The 13,036-nt window shown below is 44.5% G+C and overlaps 1 protein-coding gene across 1 annotated transcript in view; it reads left to right on the top strand.

Annotated features, from left to right (window-relative positions):
• Positions 1-11,400, top strand: part of LOC137849633 (high affinity choline transporter 1-like) — a 143,465-nt gene extending 132,065 nt beyond the window's left edge. The window contains exons 2-9 of the mRNA XM_068669449.1: positions 3,019-3,205; positions 4,230-4,343; positions 6,077-6,232; positions 6,720-6,868; positions 7,390-7,533; positions 8,547-8,700; positions 9,621-9,838; positions 10,746-11,400. Coding sequence (XP_068525550.1) covers positions 3,028-3,205; positions 4,230-4,343; positions 6,077-6,232; positions 6,720-6,868; positions 7,390-7,533; positions 8,547-8,700; positions 9,621-9,838; positions 10,746-11,267 — 1,635 coding nt within the window. The 5' untranslated portion in view covers positions 3,019-3,027 and the 3' untranslated portion in view covers positions 11,268-11,400. The remainder of the gene's footprint in view (positions 1-3,018; positions 3,206-4,229; positions 4,344-6,076; positions 6,233-6,719; positions 6,869-7,389; positions 7,534-8,546; positions 8,701-9,620; positions 9,839-10,745) is intronic.
• Positions 11,401-13,036: the final 1,636 nt, after the last annotated feature.

Below are 13,036 nucleotides of genomic sequence, written 5' to 3'. Positions count from 1 at the left end.
AAGCATGCTATTTGAAAAGCTGTGTTTAGAGACCAATGCTCTGATGTTTTAGTTGCCAGGGTCAAGGACATGATTCAGTACTGGGGCTGGAAACCACAGGCTGGTTCACAGGGTCTCATTGCAGGAGAAACCGTCTGAACATTTCAATGCAAATGGCTCAGATGCCTCAGGCCCCTGTGCTCTGTTTCTCTTGACACACAGAGGAAAGCAAGCCAGTAGAAAGGTTGGCCCCTGCACATGTCCTTGTGCCATGGCTTCTGCTCTGCTGTCCTTGCCCAGTCTTGTTTCTCTCCCTCAGTGGAGCTGCTTGTGGGCAAACACTCCTTTGCAAACAAGCTTTAAAAAAAATTCCTGAAAGAAATGATAAATCAAATAAAATTAAAAAAAAAAAAAGCCATTTTCAGAATACCTTATTACGTTTCCCACAGAGCACGAGCTCAGTGGGCTTGTCCTTTTCCAGAGCAGCCACAGGGGACAGCCACCCTTCTGAAATGCCCCTTCCCCAGTGGACATCTCTCACCCCCTCAGCCACCCTCTCCTCTTGTCCCCATGGGCCTCAGAGGGGTGTCTGAAGCTCATCATCAATAGTTAGCACATTTAACACAGAAGACAGAAGCTTTTTTGAAGGCACAAAGACATTTTGTTCATCTTCTTTTCTTCCAGTTGGTTTGCTGCAAAGCTGGGTAGATGTAAGTGCTCTCTACAGTGCAGATCATTTCCAGCATAGACAGAAAACTTCCATGGCACCCAGCACTCCTCAATATCTTCCAGACACTCGTTCATTTTTATCTGTTTAAATTCCTTACTTCAGAGTTTGTGCCATCAAGGGCAAGTGATAGGGGGACAGTAAAAGCCCAGTTGAGTATCCCACTGGTTTGTCCTTAGGGCCATTGGATATCCTTGCTGCAGGTCTAGAAGGGCTTGTGCCTCCCACAGGAGCTCTGCAATGTCTGCCTGACCATGGGGACATCTCAGAGGCTTGAGAGCATCTCAGGTAGCACCAGACATCTCGATATTACCAGCCAAATCCAGCCGCGAAACACTTCTGGCTACCTCAACACTGCTCTTATAAGCAGACCTGAGTATAGAGATCTGCCTTCACCCTGTCCTGCCTCGTAGGGTGACCTAAAATAGGTCACTGAATCACATCCCAAAATTGCATATTTCTCCCCCTGGGTTAGGCAGGGAGCTCGGAGTGGCTGGCACAGCGGCTGGCACCCTGAGCTGCAGCCCTCCATGGCGAGCAGGAGGTGAACCCCACCTCCCACATCCTTCAGTAATTGGGATTTTGTCTTTTTCTTTTCTTTTTGAAATAGATGCAAGAGCTGAGAGTCACCTAGTGGCAAAAGGGCACAACGACAGACTCAATGTGGAATCGGTCTTAATAAGATCTGATGCTTGTATAATCCTTCTTGCAGGCACTATCCACCAGCAAAACCACCCCAGCATCAGGAGAATTACCTTATGCACAATTTTTCTCTAGTCTCCTCCATCCCACTGTGTAGTTTTTGCTTTTTTTGCTTGTGTTTTGCCCTACCACATTTGCCCTACACCCCTCTAGGTCTTTAAAAGAAGTTTCCTTTCAGATTTCCATGCCTGCTACTTTTTCCTTTTTTCTTTTTCCCCAAGAAAAAGTGGAATCAGTCCAGATGTTTTCTGCAGATGTCAAAGAAGAAATTTGATATTGGTAGACCTGGACATGATTGATGCCATGCCAGTTATTTCCCTCCAGGTGTCTCTGACTGCAGATAGTGTTTTAAAATATGATTTATTAATTTTTTAAGAAAAGAAAAAATGTTTAAAATCCACTTTGAGCAAAGACAGCTCACAGAAACCAATGTCTCCATTGCTCCATTGCCACCCACAGCTGCAGGTGCTACCACTTTTTAGCAGCTACTTTTAAGGTGAAAAAGAATGCTTCCAGCTATCACCCAGAAGATGTGCCTTTAAACTGCAGTGTCCCTTTTTGTACGTAAATAATTGGGTCAAAGTTAAAACCCATCACTCAGCCAAAAATGATTATGAATATAAAGGAAGATTTCCTTTCATGGCAATTTAGCTGTCACTTCCAAGAAGAGCTGCTCCTAGATGTCAGTAGCAGATGGCACAATGCAGAAACTTCCTAAACATTTGGGCTTTCAAATTCCTGCTCAAAGCCCATCCGTGGAGAAGAAATTCTTGATTTCCCCATTGAAAGGAGCTACTCACTCGATTGATGAATGAAAGCCAAGCAAGTGCACTAAATAGTGCTGGTTTTATATACAGTCAGTTTTTTTAGAACCACATCTGGACAGAATAAAGGGCAACACATGTCAAATGTACATGACAACTCTATAAATGAAACCAACTTAATTCCTTAATGGGAGGGAGGGAAACCCTGCACCTTTCCTGCTGCTTTATTTTATGGTCTATCAGCACCGTGCTCTGCTGCCTGTTTTCAGCAGTGAAACAGTGATGTGCTGCCTTCGGATATCAGAACACAGCTCCTTCAGTGGATCAGTGCTAAATCTTCTTTCCCTGCTCCCTAGCTTTATTTTGGTTATTATAGTGGATTTACTTCAGTTAACTTCAAATTCTTAGCTTTATCTGCTGTGTTAGCCTTGTACCTAGAACCTAGAGAAATACAGATTATTTTCATACCACTGCATATCAGACAAAATATAACATTTCCCCCATTTAAGCCAAGCTGTCTTTACCCCTCACTTCAGTGCTCACTGACTCTCAGCAGCACCAATTCCTGCTCTCTTGTTCCTTTCTCCCTGCAAAAGTTGGGTATTTCCTGAAGAAGGGGAAAGACTGAATTGCCAGCAGTCCTCCAAGACAGAGACTCTGCATCCTATTCTCAAGATTTTTGGCTTTATAGCACTGTTTCACACTGCATAATCTCTTGCAAAGTACAGTAAACTAATACTTAGCAGTTTCTTTAGGAGGCAGCACTATTTTTCTTTTTTCTGATTGTGAACTCTATCAAATAATATTGTCATCAATCCACTATCCATCTCTATGACCTAAATTCAGCAACAGAAAATGGCTCTAAATATACCAGGATTGGTATCTCTGAGTGTGTTTTTTACATTCACTTTGGCTACGGGAATCTGGGCTTCATGGAAAAGCAAAAAGGATCAGCAGAACAGAAACCCGACTGAAATGGCCCTTGTTGGAGGGAGGAATATAAATGTTTGCATTGGATTGTTTACTGCAACTGGTAAGTTTTCTTAAAGGACTTCTTTAATTCTTCTTAAAACACATGCATTACACAGATTTGGGGGACTTCTTCCTTTCAAAGCAGGTTACCTCCTTTAATGTCAGGGCAGATTTTACTTGAGTGTGGCTTTAAAGGAGTATGGTTTCATGAATCATTTTGGGATGGATTCTTCTAAACCTCTTCACACTAAGCAGAACCTAATGTTTATGTAGATTCTTTTAAATTAAAGAGCTTAAATTAAGAGTTTAGTTAAGAGTTGAAGAGTTTAATTTAGGAGTGCCTGAAGAATGTGACAGTTTTCATTAAGGAGGAGTGTGGTCTTAATCTTGAACCAGTTTCTGTTATCCGGCATTTTACACCTGTAACAATCCAGTTTTGTGTGGAATAAATTGCTCCTGGTGTTGAGCACTGGGGTCTCACCTAGTGGGAAATACAAAGAGAAGTTTCCCCACTGACTGCTGATCTCTTCTTCCCTTTTCTCTCCTTGCTGCCTGGCATTATCCGGAATTTCCTTTCCTGACTCTTTTTTGTCAAAGACTATCCAAGAGATACTTGTCTGGGTAAGATATTTAAGCCCATGCTGTAGGTTTGCTATTCTGACTGCAATGTCTTCTTACATTTGTTTTCCTAATGTCTACTTTGTCAGCCTGTGTAAGCAATACTCATGAAGGATGGTCTATCAGCCTCAGCAGAATAACAAAAGCAGTTCTATTTTCTCCAGCAAAAGCATTTCACTTAGAAAAATGAAATGCAAATTAAGTATATTCAAATTGCCTCTAAATGTCTAGACACTGAGCTTTTCCACGCACACACTGATATTTGTTTTGAACATGGGGAATTCCATAGGGTAAGATTCTAACACTGTTACCCACGCTTAGCAGTACATCTCTATTAGACTTATGAACGAAAAGAGGAGTGGGATTAAATGCTTGTATGAGGAAACCATTACAACCTCTCACTGTTCTACAGGACTAGTTGAGGATGCACACCATAAGACTTACCTCTGCATCTTTCGTGTTTACAGCCACCTGGGTTGGAGGAGCATATATCAATGGCACAGCTGAAATTGTCTACCTGCCTTCAAAAGGACTGCTCTGGGTCCAGGCGCCCCTGGGATTTGCCTTGTCCCTTGTCATCGGTAAATAACTCACACAGCAATCAGGACACAAAATCTTTCTAAAAAATCATGAGTGTATTAAGTTGTGTAACAGTCTAGAGTACACTTTAAAGGTGATTTTGTTCGCTCGGTCTCTGATAGATCCAAAATAAGCACTTATAATGATGTCTTCTTAACTGGAACATAAGAAATCAGGGTAGCTTGGAGCTGGCATACAGCTTTGTCTGTTTAAAGCAATTTAGTGGACAAAAATCTTATCTGAGAACTTTGGGACCATGTGGCTATGTGGATATCACTTTTTCACCACAGCCTGTTAGTCAGAGACTACTGAGAGCATCAGGATCATTTACATTTTGTCTTTGAAACTTTGGTGTGATGAATCGATACCATTTTGATTTCCCCACTGAAGAGTCTCATCTCAGTATGAACGTGTGATGCACCCAGCTGTGTCTCACCTAACAGCTGTTGTGGAAACTGTGACCCACAGCCTCGTGGGCCAGCTACTTTTGCAATATCCTGTATCTGTTCCTAACTCCAAGAATCACTGGGCTCCTGCCGAGGTTCAGCTGTCTTGCTGAGACCAAGTTTTCTTCCAGTTAAATCTCACTGGAAGTTATACCGTAACTCTCTAGGCACACGGGAAGATGAAAGTGAGGAGACCTGTGTAGACCTTGCACAGGGCTTTCAGAAAAAGCAATAACCTATTTTTTTCTCAAGTCAGAGAAAAGAGTGCAACTGACGTGAATATGAATCAGGCTTGGAAATATAGTGCCAGCATTTCTTATGTGAGTAATTCTTACTAATGAAATTGAGGAGTACAGGTCTGATCCTGCAATCTTTACTCAGGTCAGTAGTGCCCAGACAAGCAGTCCTGTTGGCTTCAGGGTTAGGCACAATACGTATTCTTTGCTTTTAATGAGACAGCTGCATGACTGAAGACTAATATTTAGATGAAGGTGGGTGAAACCCAGCTCCGTGCACAGATTAAAACAACATAATTCTGGGAAGAGACAGTGAAGCCACCAAAATGAAAATGTAACCAGAAAAGCAAGGTATATCAACATGTTGAATCACATGGTCAAGGACAGAAGTTTGTCTATTTTTAGCCAAATAGGCATTTTCAATACCTCTTTCTGCCAACTGACATTTTCCAGGGGAAGCATTTCAGAAGACTGTGTGTCTTTGGCGATGAAGAGGAGACTACACGCAGGTGTCCCCTGAGCTAATGCATGAGTTCCTGTTAGGGTCAATGGAGATGTCCTCCATACACTCTGTGGTACTAGATTTCAGCTCAGTCTTAGGCAGACATTTAAGACCAAATTTCACTTGCTGAATCATAGGTATTTTATGCTATTTGGGATGCCCTAGGGGATCCTATCTGGCATAGAGTAGCCATTCCAGAATCATATCTGTCTGCCAAAAGTGGAGGATCATATCTGCCAGCTGCAAGCTGATGTCCCTGATAACCTAGAACCTATCAGATGGATGAAATCCCCCATTTAAGCAAATGAATTGAGGTCCTGGCACTTGGTTGGCTGCATTGTTCCCTGTAACCCAGTAGTACAAATTTCAAACTCACTATAAGGGTCTGAAATACGCCCCATACTATACTATACTATACTATACTATACTATACTATACTATACTATACTATACTATACTATACTATACTATACTATACGCTATAGTATTCTTACATTTTCCTGCCATATAACACATGCAAAATGCTATTAAAATGTCATCACTTCTGACAGGTGGTTTCTTCTTTGTAAATCCAATGCGATCCAAGAACTATGTGACAGTGATGGATCCCCTCCAGGAAACATATGGGAATGTGATGGGAAGCTTACTCTTCATTCCTCCACTGCTAGGAGAGATGTTCTGGTTTGCAGCTATCCTGGCATCCCTGGGTAAATAACTGCTTCACTGTTACATTCATTGAAGGTCATACAGCACAAACAGAGTGCAATACACGTGGTAATTGAGTTGGACAAAGTTGTGGGAAGTTGTGCTTCGTATCTCCTTTTCTGAGAGGAACAAAAACATTTCTAATTTCTGGAAAATATATTTTTAGATGTAAAACAAGCAATGGTAGTGCCATATCTATGCATGATGTTATAACAGAGAGTTCTGGCAATAAGATTTAGTACCTTCATTTGCCTGTGGGAGAGAAGAAGCATTAAGTCAGACTGACTTGGCAGTCTGCAGCAAGGTAGGGGCAGGAGCAGAAAGGGAACGTGGGCTCCCCTGGGTCCTCACTCTGCACACTCTCTTCTAGACCATGCATTCCTCAACCAAAATGGTGTACTGGCATCCAGGGAATAATGTAACCTTTATTCTGTATTCTGCATGTATGAAATCTGTGTTAAAATACTTGACCACTACCTTCTTCTGTAGGAGCAACAATGAGGGTCATCTTGGATATTGGAGGCTCTTTGGCTATCATCCTCTCAGCATCCACTGTCATACTCTACACTCTACTGGGAGGCCTCTACTCTGTTGCATACACGGATGTCATCCAGCTGGTTTTCATTACCCTCAGCCTGGCAAGTCCTGTGCATTTCTTTTTTACCAGTTTCCTACCCAAGGGACAAAATCCTGCTCTTTTCAGTATGTCTCAGGCCAAAAATAATTCCATCAGTACAGTTTCTTGCCCTACAGATCCTCTTCAGGTCTCCTGAAAGGTCTTACAGTCCTTAGGCAGGCATTTTGGACAGTGTCCACGCGAGCTATTGGTCTTTCTGGGTGACAAGTTGCTCACACGTAAGGTCAGCAGAGCCTATCCAGAACAACCTTGGCTGGAAAGGAGAGAGACCTGTCTACTGAAGGCACCAATTGACCTGAATTAGTGACTCATATTCTTGATGATGCCATGAACAAGAAACATGTAGATTTAGGGTAAGGGAGGGGGAAAAGGAAGTCTCTGAGTGTGGGTTTAATCTAATATTTTATATTTTTTCTATATAATATTTTATATTCTACACCTAACTTGATTTCAATGTCTGAATAAATTTCCCTAAAACAAGAATCTTGGGGAAATGGTTAACTATTTCCATTTCTTCCCTAGTGGGTCTGTATCCCCTTTGCCATGGTGAACTCTGCAACAGAAAGTATTTATTACACCGCAACTCATGAATATTACCAAGACCCTTGGATTGGAAAAATAGAAAAACAGTATCTTGGAAGGTGGCTGGACGACTTCTTCTACCTGGTATGTAATGTTTCTTGGAAGGGTGGTTGGGAGAAGAAAATGTGCAGAAGTTTTTGTATGGAAAGCTTATGGGTTCTTCCAGCTGGTAGTGCTACAATGCACAGGTGGCAGGGGCAGGATGAGGTGTAAAACCTTTCCTCAGCCACTTTGCAGCACACTGAATGGACTGGGGAGATCCAGGGCTCAGCTCTGGGTAGGAAAGAAGAGGTAGGTACACTCCATCCTGCACCCATGTGAAGGTATGCAATGTCTTACCCTTGAGTAACACCATCCAGGCAACTAATTCCTGGCACTAAATGAGGCACTTTGTACCTTTTGAGAGGTAGGTCTTGCAGCCCCAGTCATGTGCTTTTAACATAATTCTGTAAAATTCCCACTATTTTAGAAAAAAAAAAAAAAAAAAAGTCTGTTAAAATGGCACTGCTGCATGTCATCAGCAAGCATGGTGCCATTGGCTCCATTGCACAATCCAGCTTTTGAGCTCTCAGTATAGCCAAGGCTGTAGTGGGTTGTTAAGATCTCACTAGGGTTGTACTTGAGACACATAGAAGCTTGAGTTTGGTGATGATAGAAACTTCAGATTTTATCTGATGAAATTCGTCTGCTAAGCAATTGAAAACGGTGACTTTTTAAAAAATAATTTTTCTTAAGATTATTTTCTAGCTAACTTTGGGCAGATTTTTATAGAAGCTACATTCCTGAAAAGCCTCTCTTCTGTTGTCTTTCCTCTGTTTCTCTCTCAGCATGCCAAACAACCCATTTCTCAGCTTTCTCCATCTGCTAAAGCTTTAATCTGTTTTGATCAAAATTTCATATCCATTGAAGGTAAAACAAAGGAAAAAGACATCCTCAATGAGAAACATTCAGCCTCAATAGCTAAAGCTGGGCAAAGGTTATGCATTTGAAGTGAGTTTTTAATTACAGGAAAGAATATCATCCATCTGAAAGGATGTATGATGCCCTACGGCAGTCAGGGACCAATGGGGACTGTTGCTAACATCTGGATGTTTCAGGTGCTTGGGAGCATCCCATGGCAAACCTATTTCCAAAGAGTGCTCTCAGCTGCCTCGCCAGGCCAGGCCAGGTTCATCTCCTACCTCTCTGGACTGGGGTGCTTTGTAATGGCCATCCCCTCCGTGCTCATTGGTGCAGTTGCAGCATCAACAGGTAAAACTGAACTGCTTGTCTCTGAATAATGAACGTGTTTTTGTCAAAAGTGATTAAAACAGGATCCAAATAAGTCCCAAATTAGATTTCCAATTACCTCAAACCAATTACCCTAAATACCCTCTATGGGAGACATGGCTGCCAAGCTAGAAGCTTGTACCAGAAATGTGGAACACTTTGAGGTTCAATGCATGACTTACAACAGCCCCAAAACATGTTTAAATCTTTATGGTGAAATGATTTTTCATACACCCTGTGGTGAGGAAAGAGGAAGGCAGAACATGTAAAACACTGCATAAACCTGTTTTCCAAGAAAAGTTATGTTTGCTTCTGTTAATGTCTTCTGCATGTAAGACCCAGTAGTATTACTACAGATTGGTTTTAACGTTCAGGAGAAAACCTGCCTGGAGGAATCAAGATATTTCAGTCCCTACAGCCAGGAGTTCAGTCCTGTGTTGGCTGTGAACAAGGGTTAAAGAGCAGCCAGATCACGAGACACTTATAGAAACGGCTTGAATTTACAAATTTGTCTGTCATTAGGGACATCAGAGGAAAATTCCCTTCTCCTCTGAGAGACCTCAGGTCTAGAAGTCTGATCTTTAAGGATCCCACTCATGGAAACACACAAAGCTTCTTCTATAGACATTTATCTATGTCTATAGACATTTCTATAAACTTTTCAACTATTTCTATAGATGCTACTGGGGAGAAGGAAAACTTCTGTATGGTGAGAGTTGCAGCATGCTTAGGGATAACAGAAGAGATAATAAGATAATCCGACCAATGAATAAAAGTCCTAAAATTCTGAGTGGGCTTCAGTCCTTAGCCCTCTTGTGACTAGTCCTGGTGGAAAGCCACCTTCAGAGAGCTGAAATATCAGTGAAGGATTTTCTGTGACTTTTCCTTCTTCTGTCTTAAAGACTGGAACAAGACAAGCTATGGTCTTCCAAGTCCATATGAGAGAGGAGAAACTGCTATGGTACTGCCGTTTGTTTTACACTATCTCTGCCCAGCATACGTCTCCATTGCTGGCTTAGGAGCCATCGCTGCTGCTGCAATGTCTTCTGCGGACTCAGCACTTCTTTCTGCCAGCTCCATGTTTGCTCACAACATCTACAGAAAAATCCTGAGGAAACAGGTACTTGGTTACAGCACTCAGCAGCTTTGGTGTCAGGTTAGATGCTTTAGTTTCAGGACAGGTGCAAATCCTTTCTGCATTGCCCACAATTAGAGGTGTTGTCCTTCAGCTGCTGAAGTTCTACAGAGCTTGAAACATAAGTCAGGGGTATTCATAGAATCATAGAAGAAAGAATGGTTTGGATTGGAAGGGACATTAAAGCCCATCCAGCTCCACCCCCCTGCCATGGGCAGGGACACCTCCCACCAGCCCAGGTTGCCCAAAGCCCCATCCAGCCTGGCCTTGAGCACCTCCAGGGATGGGGCATCCACAGCTTCTCTGGGCAGCCTGGGACTCCAGGGATGGGGCATCCACAGCTTCTCTGGGCAGCCTGGGACTGGGCAGCCTGGGACAGGGCCTCACCACCCTCTGAGTGAAGAATTTCTTATGTATATCTAACCTAAATCTACCCTCTTGTAGTTTAAAGCCATTCCCCCTTGTCCTGTCACTGCACCCCCTGACAAAGAGTCCCTCCCCAGCTTTCCTGTAGCCCCCTTTAGGTACTGGCAGGTCGCTGTAAGGTCTCCCTGGGGCCTTCCCTTCTCCAGGCTGAACAACCCCAACTCCCTCAGCCTGTCTTCACAGGAGAGGTGCTCCAGCCCTCTGATCATCCTTGTGGTCCTTCTCTGGACTTGTTCTAATACTTCCATGCCCTCCTTGTGCTGGGGGCCCCAGAGCTGAATGCAGGGCTCTAGGTGGGGCCTCACAAGAGCAGAGCAGAGGGGGACAATCCCCCTCACCCTGCTGGCCATGCTGCATTTGATGCAGCCCAGGACACGGTTGGCCATGTGGATGCAGTGAAGGCTTGGTGGGAACCAGCCTGGGGCAGGGCAATGCTGTTGTAATGTTACAATCTCCTGTTTTTCAGGCTACAGAAGGGGAGGTCTTATGGGCCATGAGGATCTCCATGCTGGTGTTTGGGGCCGGGGCTGCTGGCCTGGCTTTTTACTCCAGCTCTGTCTACGACCTCTGGTTCCTCAGCGGGGAGCTGGTGTATGCCCTGCTCTTCCCCCAGCTGTGCTGTGCCCTCTTCGTTCCCAGCACCAACACCTACGGCTCGGCTGCTGGCTTCTTGGTTGGGCTCCTCCTGAGGCTGCTGGCGGGGGAGCCTACCCTGAAAATCCCCCCTGTCATCCACTACCCAGGCTGCACCCTCATGAACGGGACCTACACGCAGCTCTTCCCCTATAAAACATTCACCGTGCTTCTCACCCTGGGGACTATCGTTGCTGTTTCGTACCTGGCTGTGGTTTTGTTTCAGAGAAACCTCCTTCCCCGCAGATGGGACGTCTGCAACGTGCTGGGGGAAACCCGCACCCTCGTCCCCCTGCGCTGGGTGGACAAATGGACAGGTACACAAACAGCCGCACTGCAAGAGAATCGGGATTAATTGTGGGGCCTCGTTTGAAAGGACCCACTGCACTCTGCAATTAGCGTCTGGAGCTGCTCTTCCTTTTGCTTTCTCCAGCAATGAATTATTTAAAGTCCTCGCGGAGTAATAAAGATGCAATCCATTCATGCAAGGAGAGTGAGTGAGCTCAAAGTCTGACGTGATTAAAGGCACGCAGTGGTGGAGCATGATCCTGTGGCGGTGACCACAGGGCACCACGGGCCCAAGCTGCTCCAGGGTGTCCCTGATTCCCCACCCGAAGGCAAAGCCCCAACATTTATGGCATGCTCAAGTCACATACTTTTCTCGCCACAAAGGAAACACGTTGATGTTTAATAGATTAGGCATTCTTGATTTAAAGGGGGGGAAAAAAAGTGAGTAAACCTGTTCCCATTCAAACAGCTAGAGTTTTAGTGTAAACTTCCCCAGGGAGGGCATTAGGTATAAAACACTGATTGCTGAATGCCATGCAATCTCCACAGCAGTCAATCAGCAATATCAGTTCTACACTGTTCTTTATATGCTTTAGAAAGCTTTCCCTGAGATCACAATATCTTTTGCATATGCTTCTCCCTAGCTGTGTTTTCAGGTCACGTAGGCAGTCTGCTGTAACGTGGCTGAGGAGAGGACATCCCCCCAACCAGGACTTGGTCTGACAGAGCAGAGGAGCAAGATCACAGAACCACGGCATGGTTTGGGTTGGAAGGGACCTTAAAGCCCACCCAGCTCCAACCCCCTGCCATGGGCAGGGACACCTCCCACCACACCAGGTTGCCCAAAGCCCCATCCAGCCTGGCCTTGAGCACCTCCAGGGATGGGGCATCCCAGCTTCTCTGGGCAGCCTGGGACAGGGCCTCACTACCTTCTAAGTAAAGAATTTCTTCCTTATATCTAATCTAAATCTCCCCTCTTTTAGTTTAAAACCATTGGCCCTTGTCCTGTCACTGTACTCCCTGATTAACAGTCCCTCCCCAACTTTCTTGTAGGCCCCCTTCAGGTACTGGAAGACAAAGCAGAAGCCTTTAATTACTGGGTTTTAAAAAAGTGTTAGGTAGCCACTATTCACAAAAACGCAACCAGCTGGAAAACTGGAGGTGGCTGGGAAATTCATGAACAAGTGAGCTCTCTAACACTCCTGGTTAAATCACTTGTGCCGAGGTGTTACCCAAGCTGAATAGGGGAATGCTGTGAGACACCTTCACAAATTGTTGTACAGGACCTCAGAGGGCTGTGATGACAGAACAGTGCTGGGAAAAGGACATGAAACCCTGAAGGCGCAATCCCAAAAGATTCAAGCCACCAAGTCTTTATGGAAAAGCCCCTGGTACCACATTTGTATAAATTCTTAATGGGTCAGAAAAAAAATATGGCCCAGCTAACTATTGGGTTTGGTCCATTGCCTGAAGTCTGATGGACTGAAAGCATCCCTCAGGCTTGGGCTGTTAAGATAGGAGCTGAGATAAATATTCAGAAAGGTCCTGCAACGATGGCTGTCATTTTAAGTACAGTGGCTCACCAGGAGTCAGTCACAACCCACCCACCATGGCCAGCAGGAACTGGGCAGCCCCTCACCACAAAGCAGCAGTGGGAGATGCTGTGCATGGAAACACCTGGCACTGGAGGGACAACACATAACAGCATATCCACAAGACACATATCAGCGTATCCACAATACCAGAGCAATGGACAGCCTGCCAAGCTACAGGGCATGAAAGCAACACGCTGCTTGGTGAGTTGTGTCCAGCACACACTGTGCACACACATAGTGA

Source organism: Anas acuta, chromosome 1 (genome assembly GCF_963932015.1).
Source record: "Anas acuta chromosome 1, bAnaAcu1.1, whole genome shotgun sequence".
In the NCBI taxonomy this organism is placed as follows: Eukaryota; Metazoa; Chordata; class Aves; order Anseriformes; family Anatidae; genus Anas; species Anas acuta.
The sequence above is the reverse complement of the archived record's forward strand: the minus strand, read 5'-3'. Positions and strand labels throughout refer to the sequence as shown.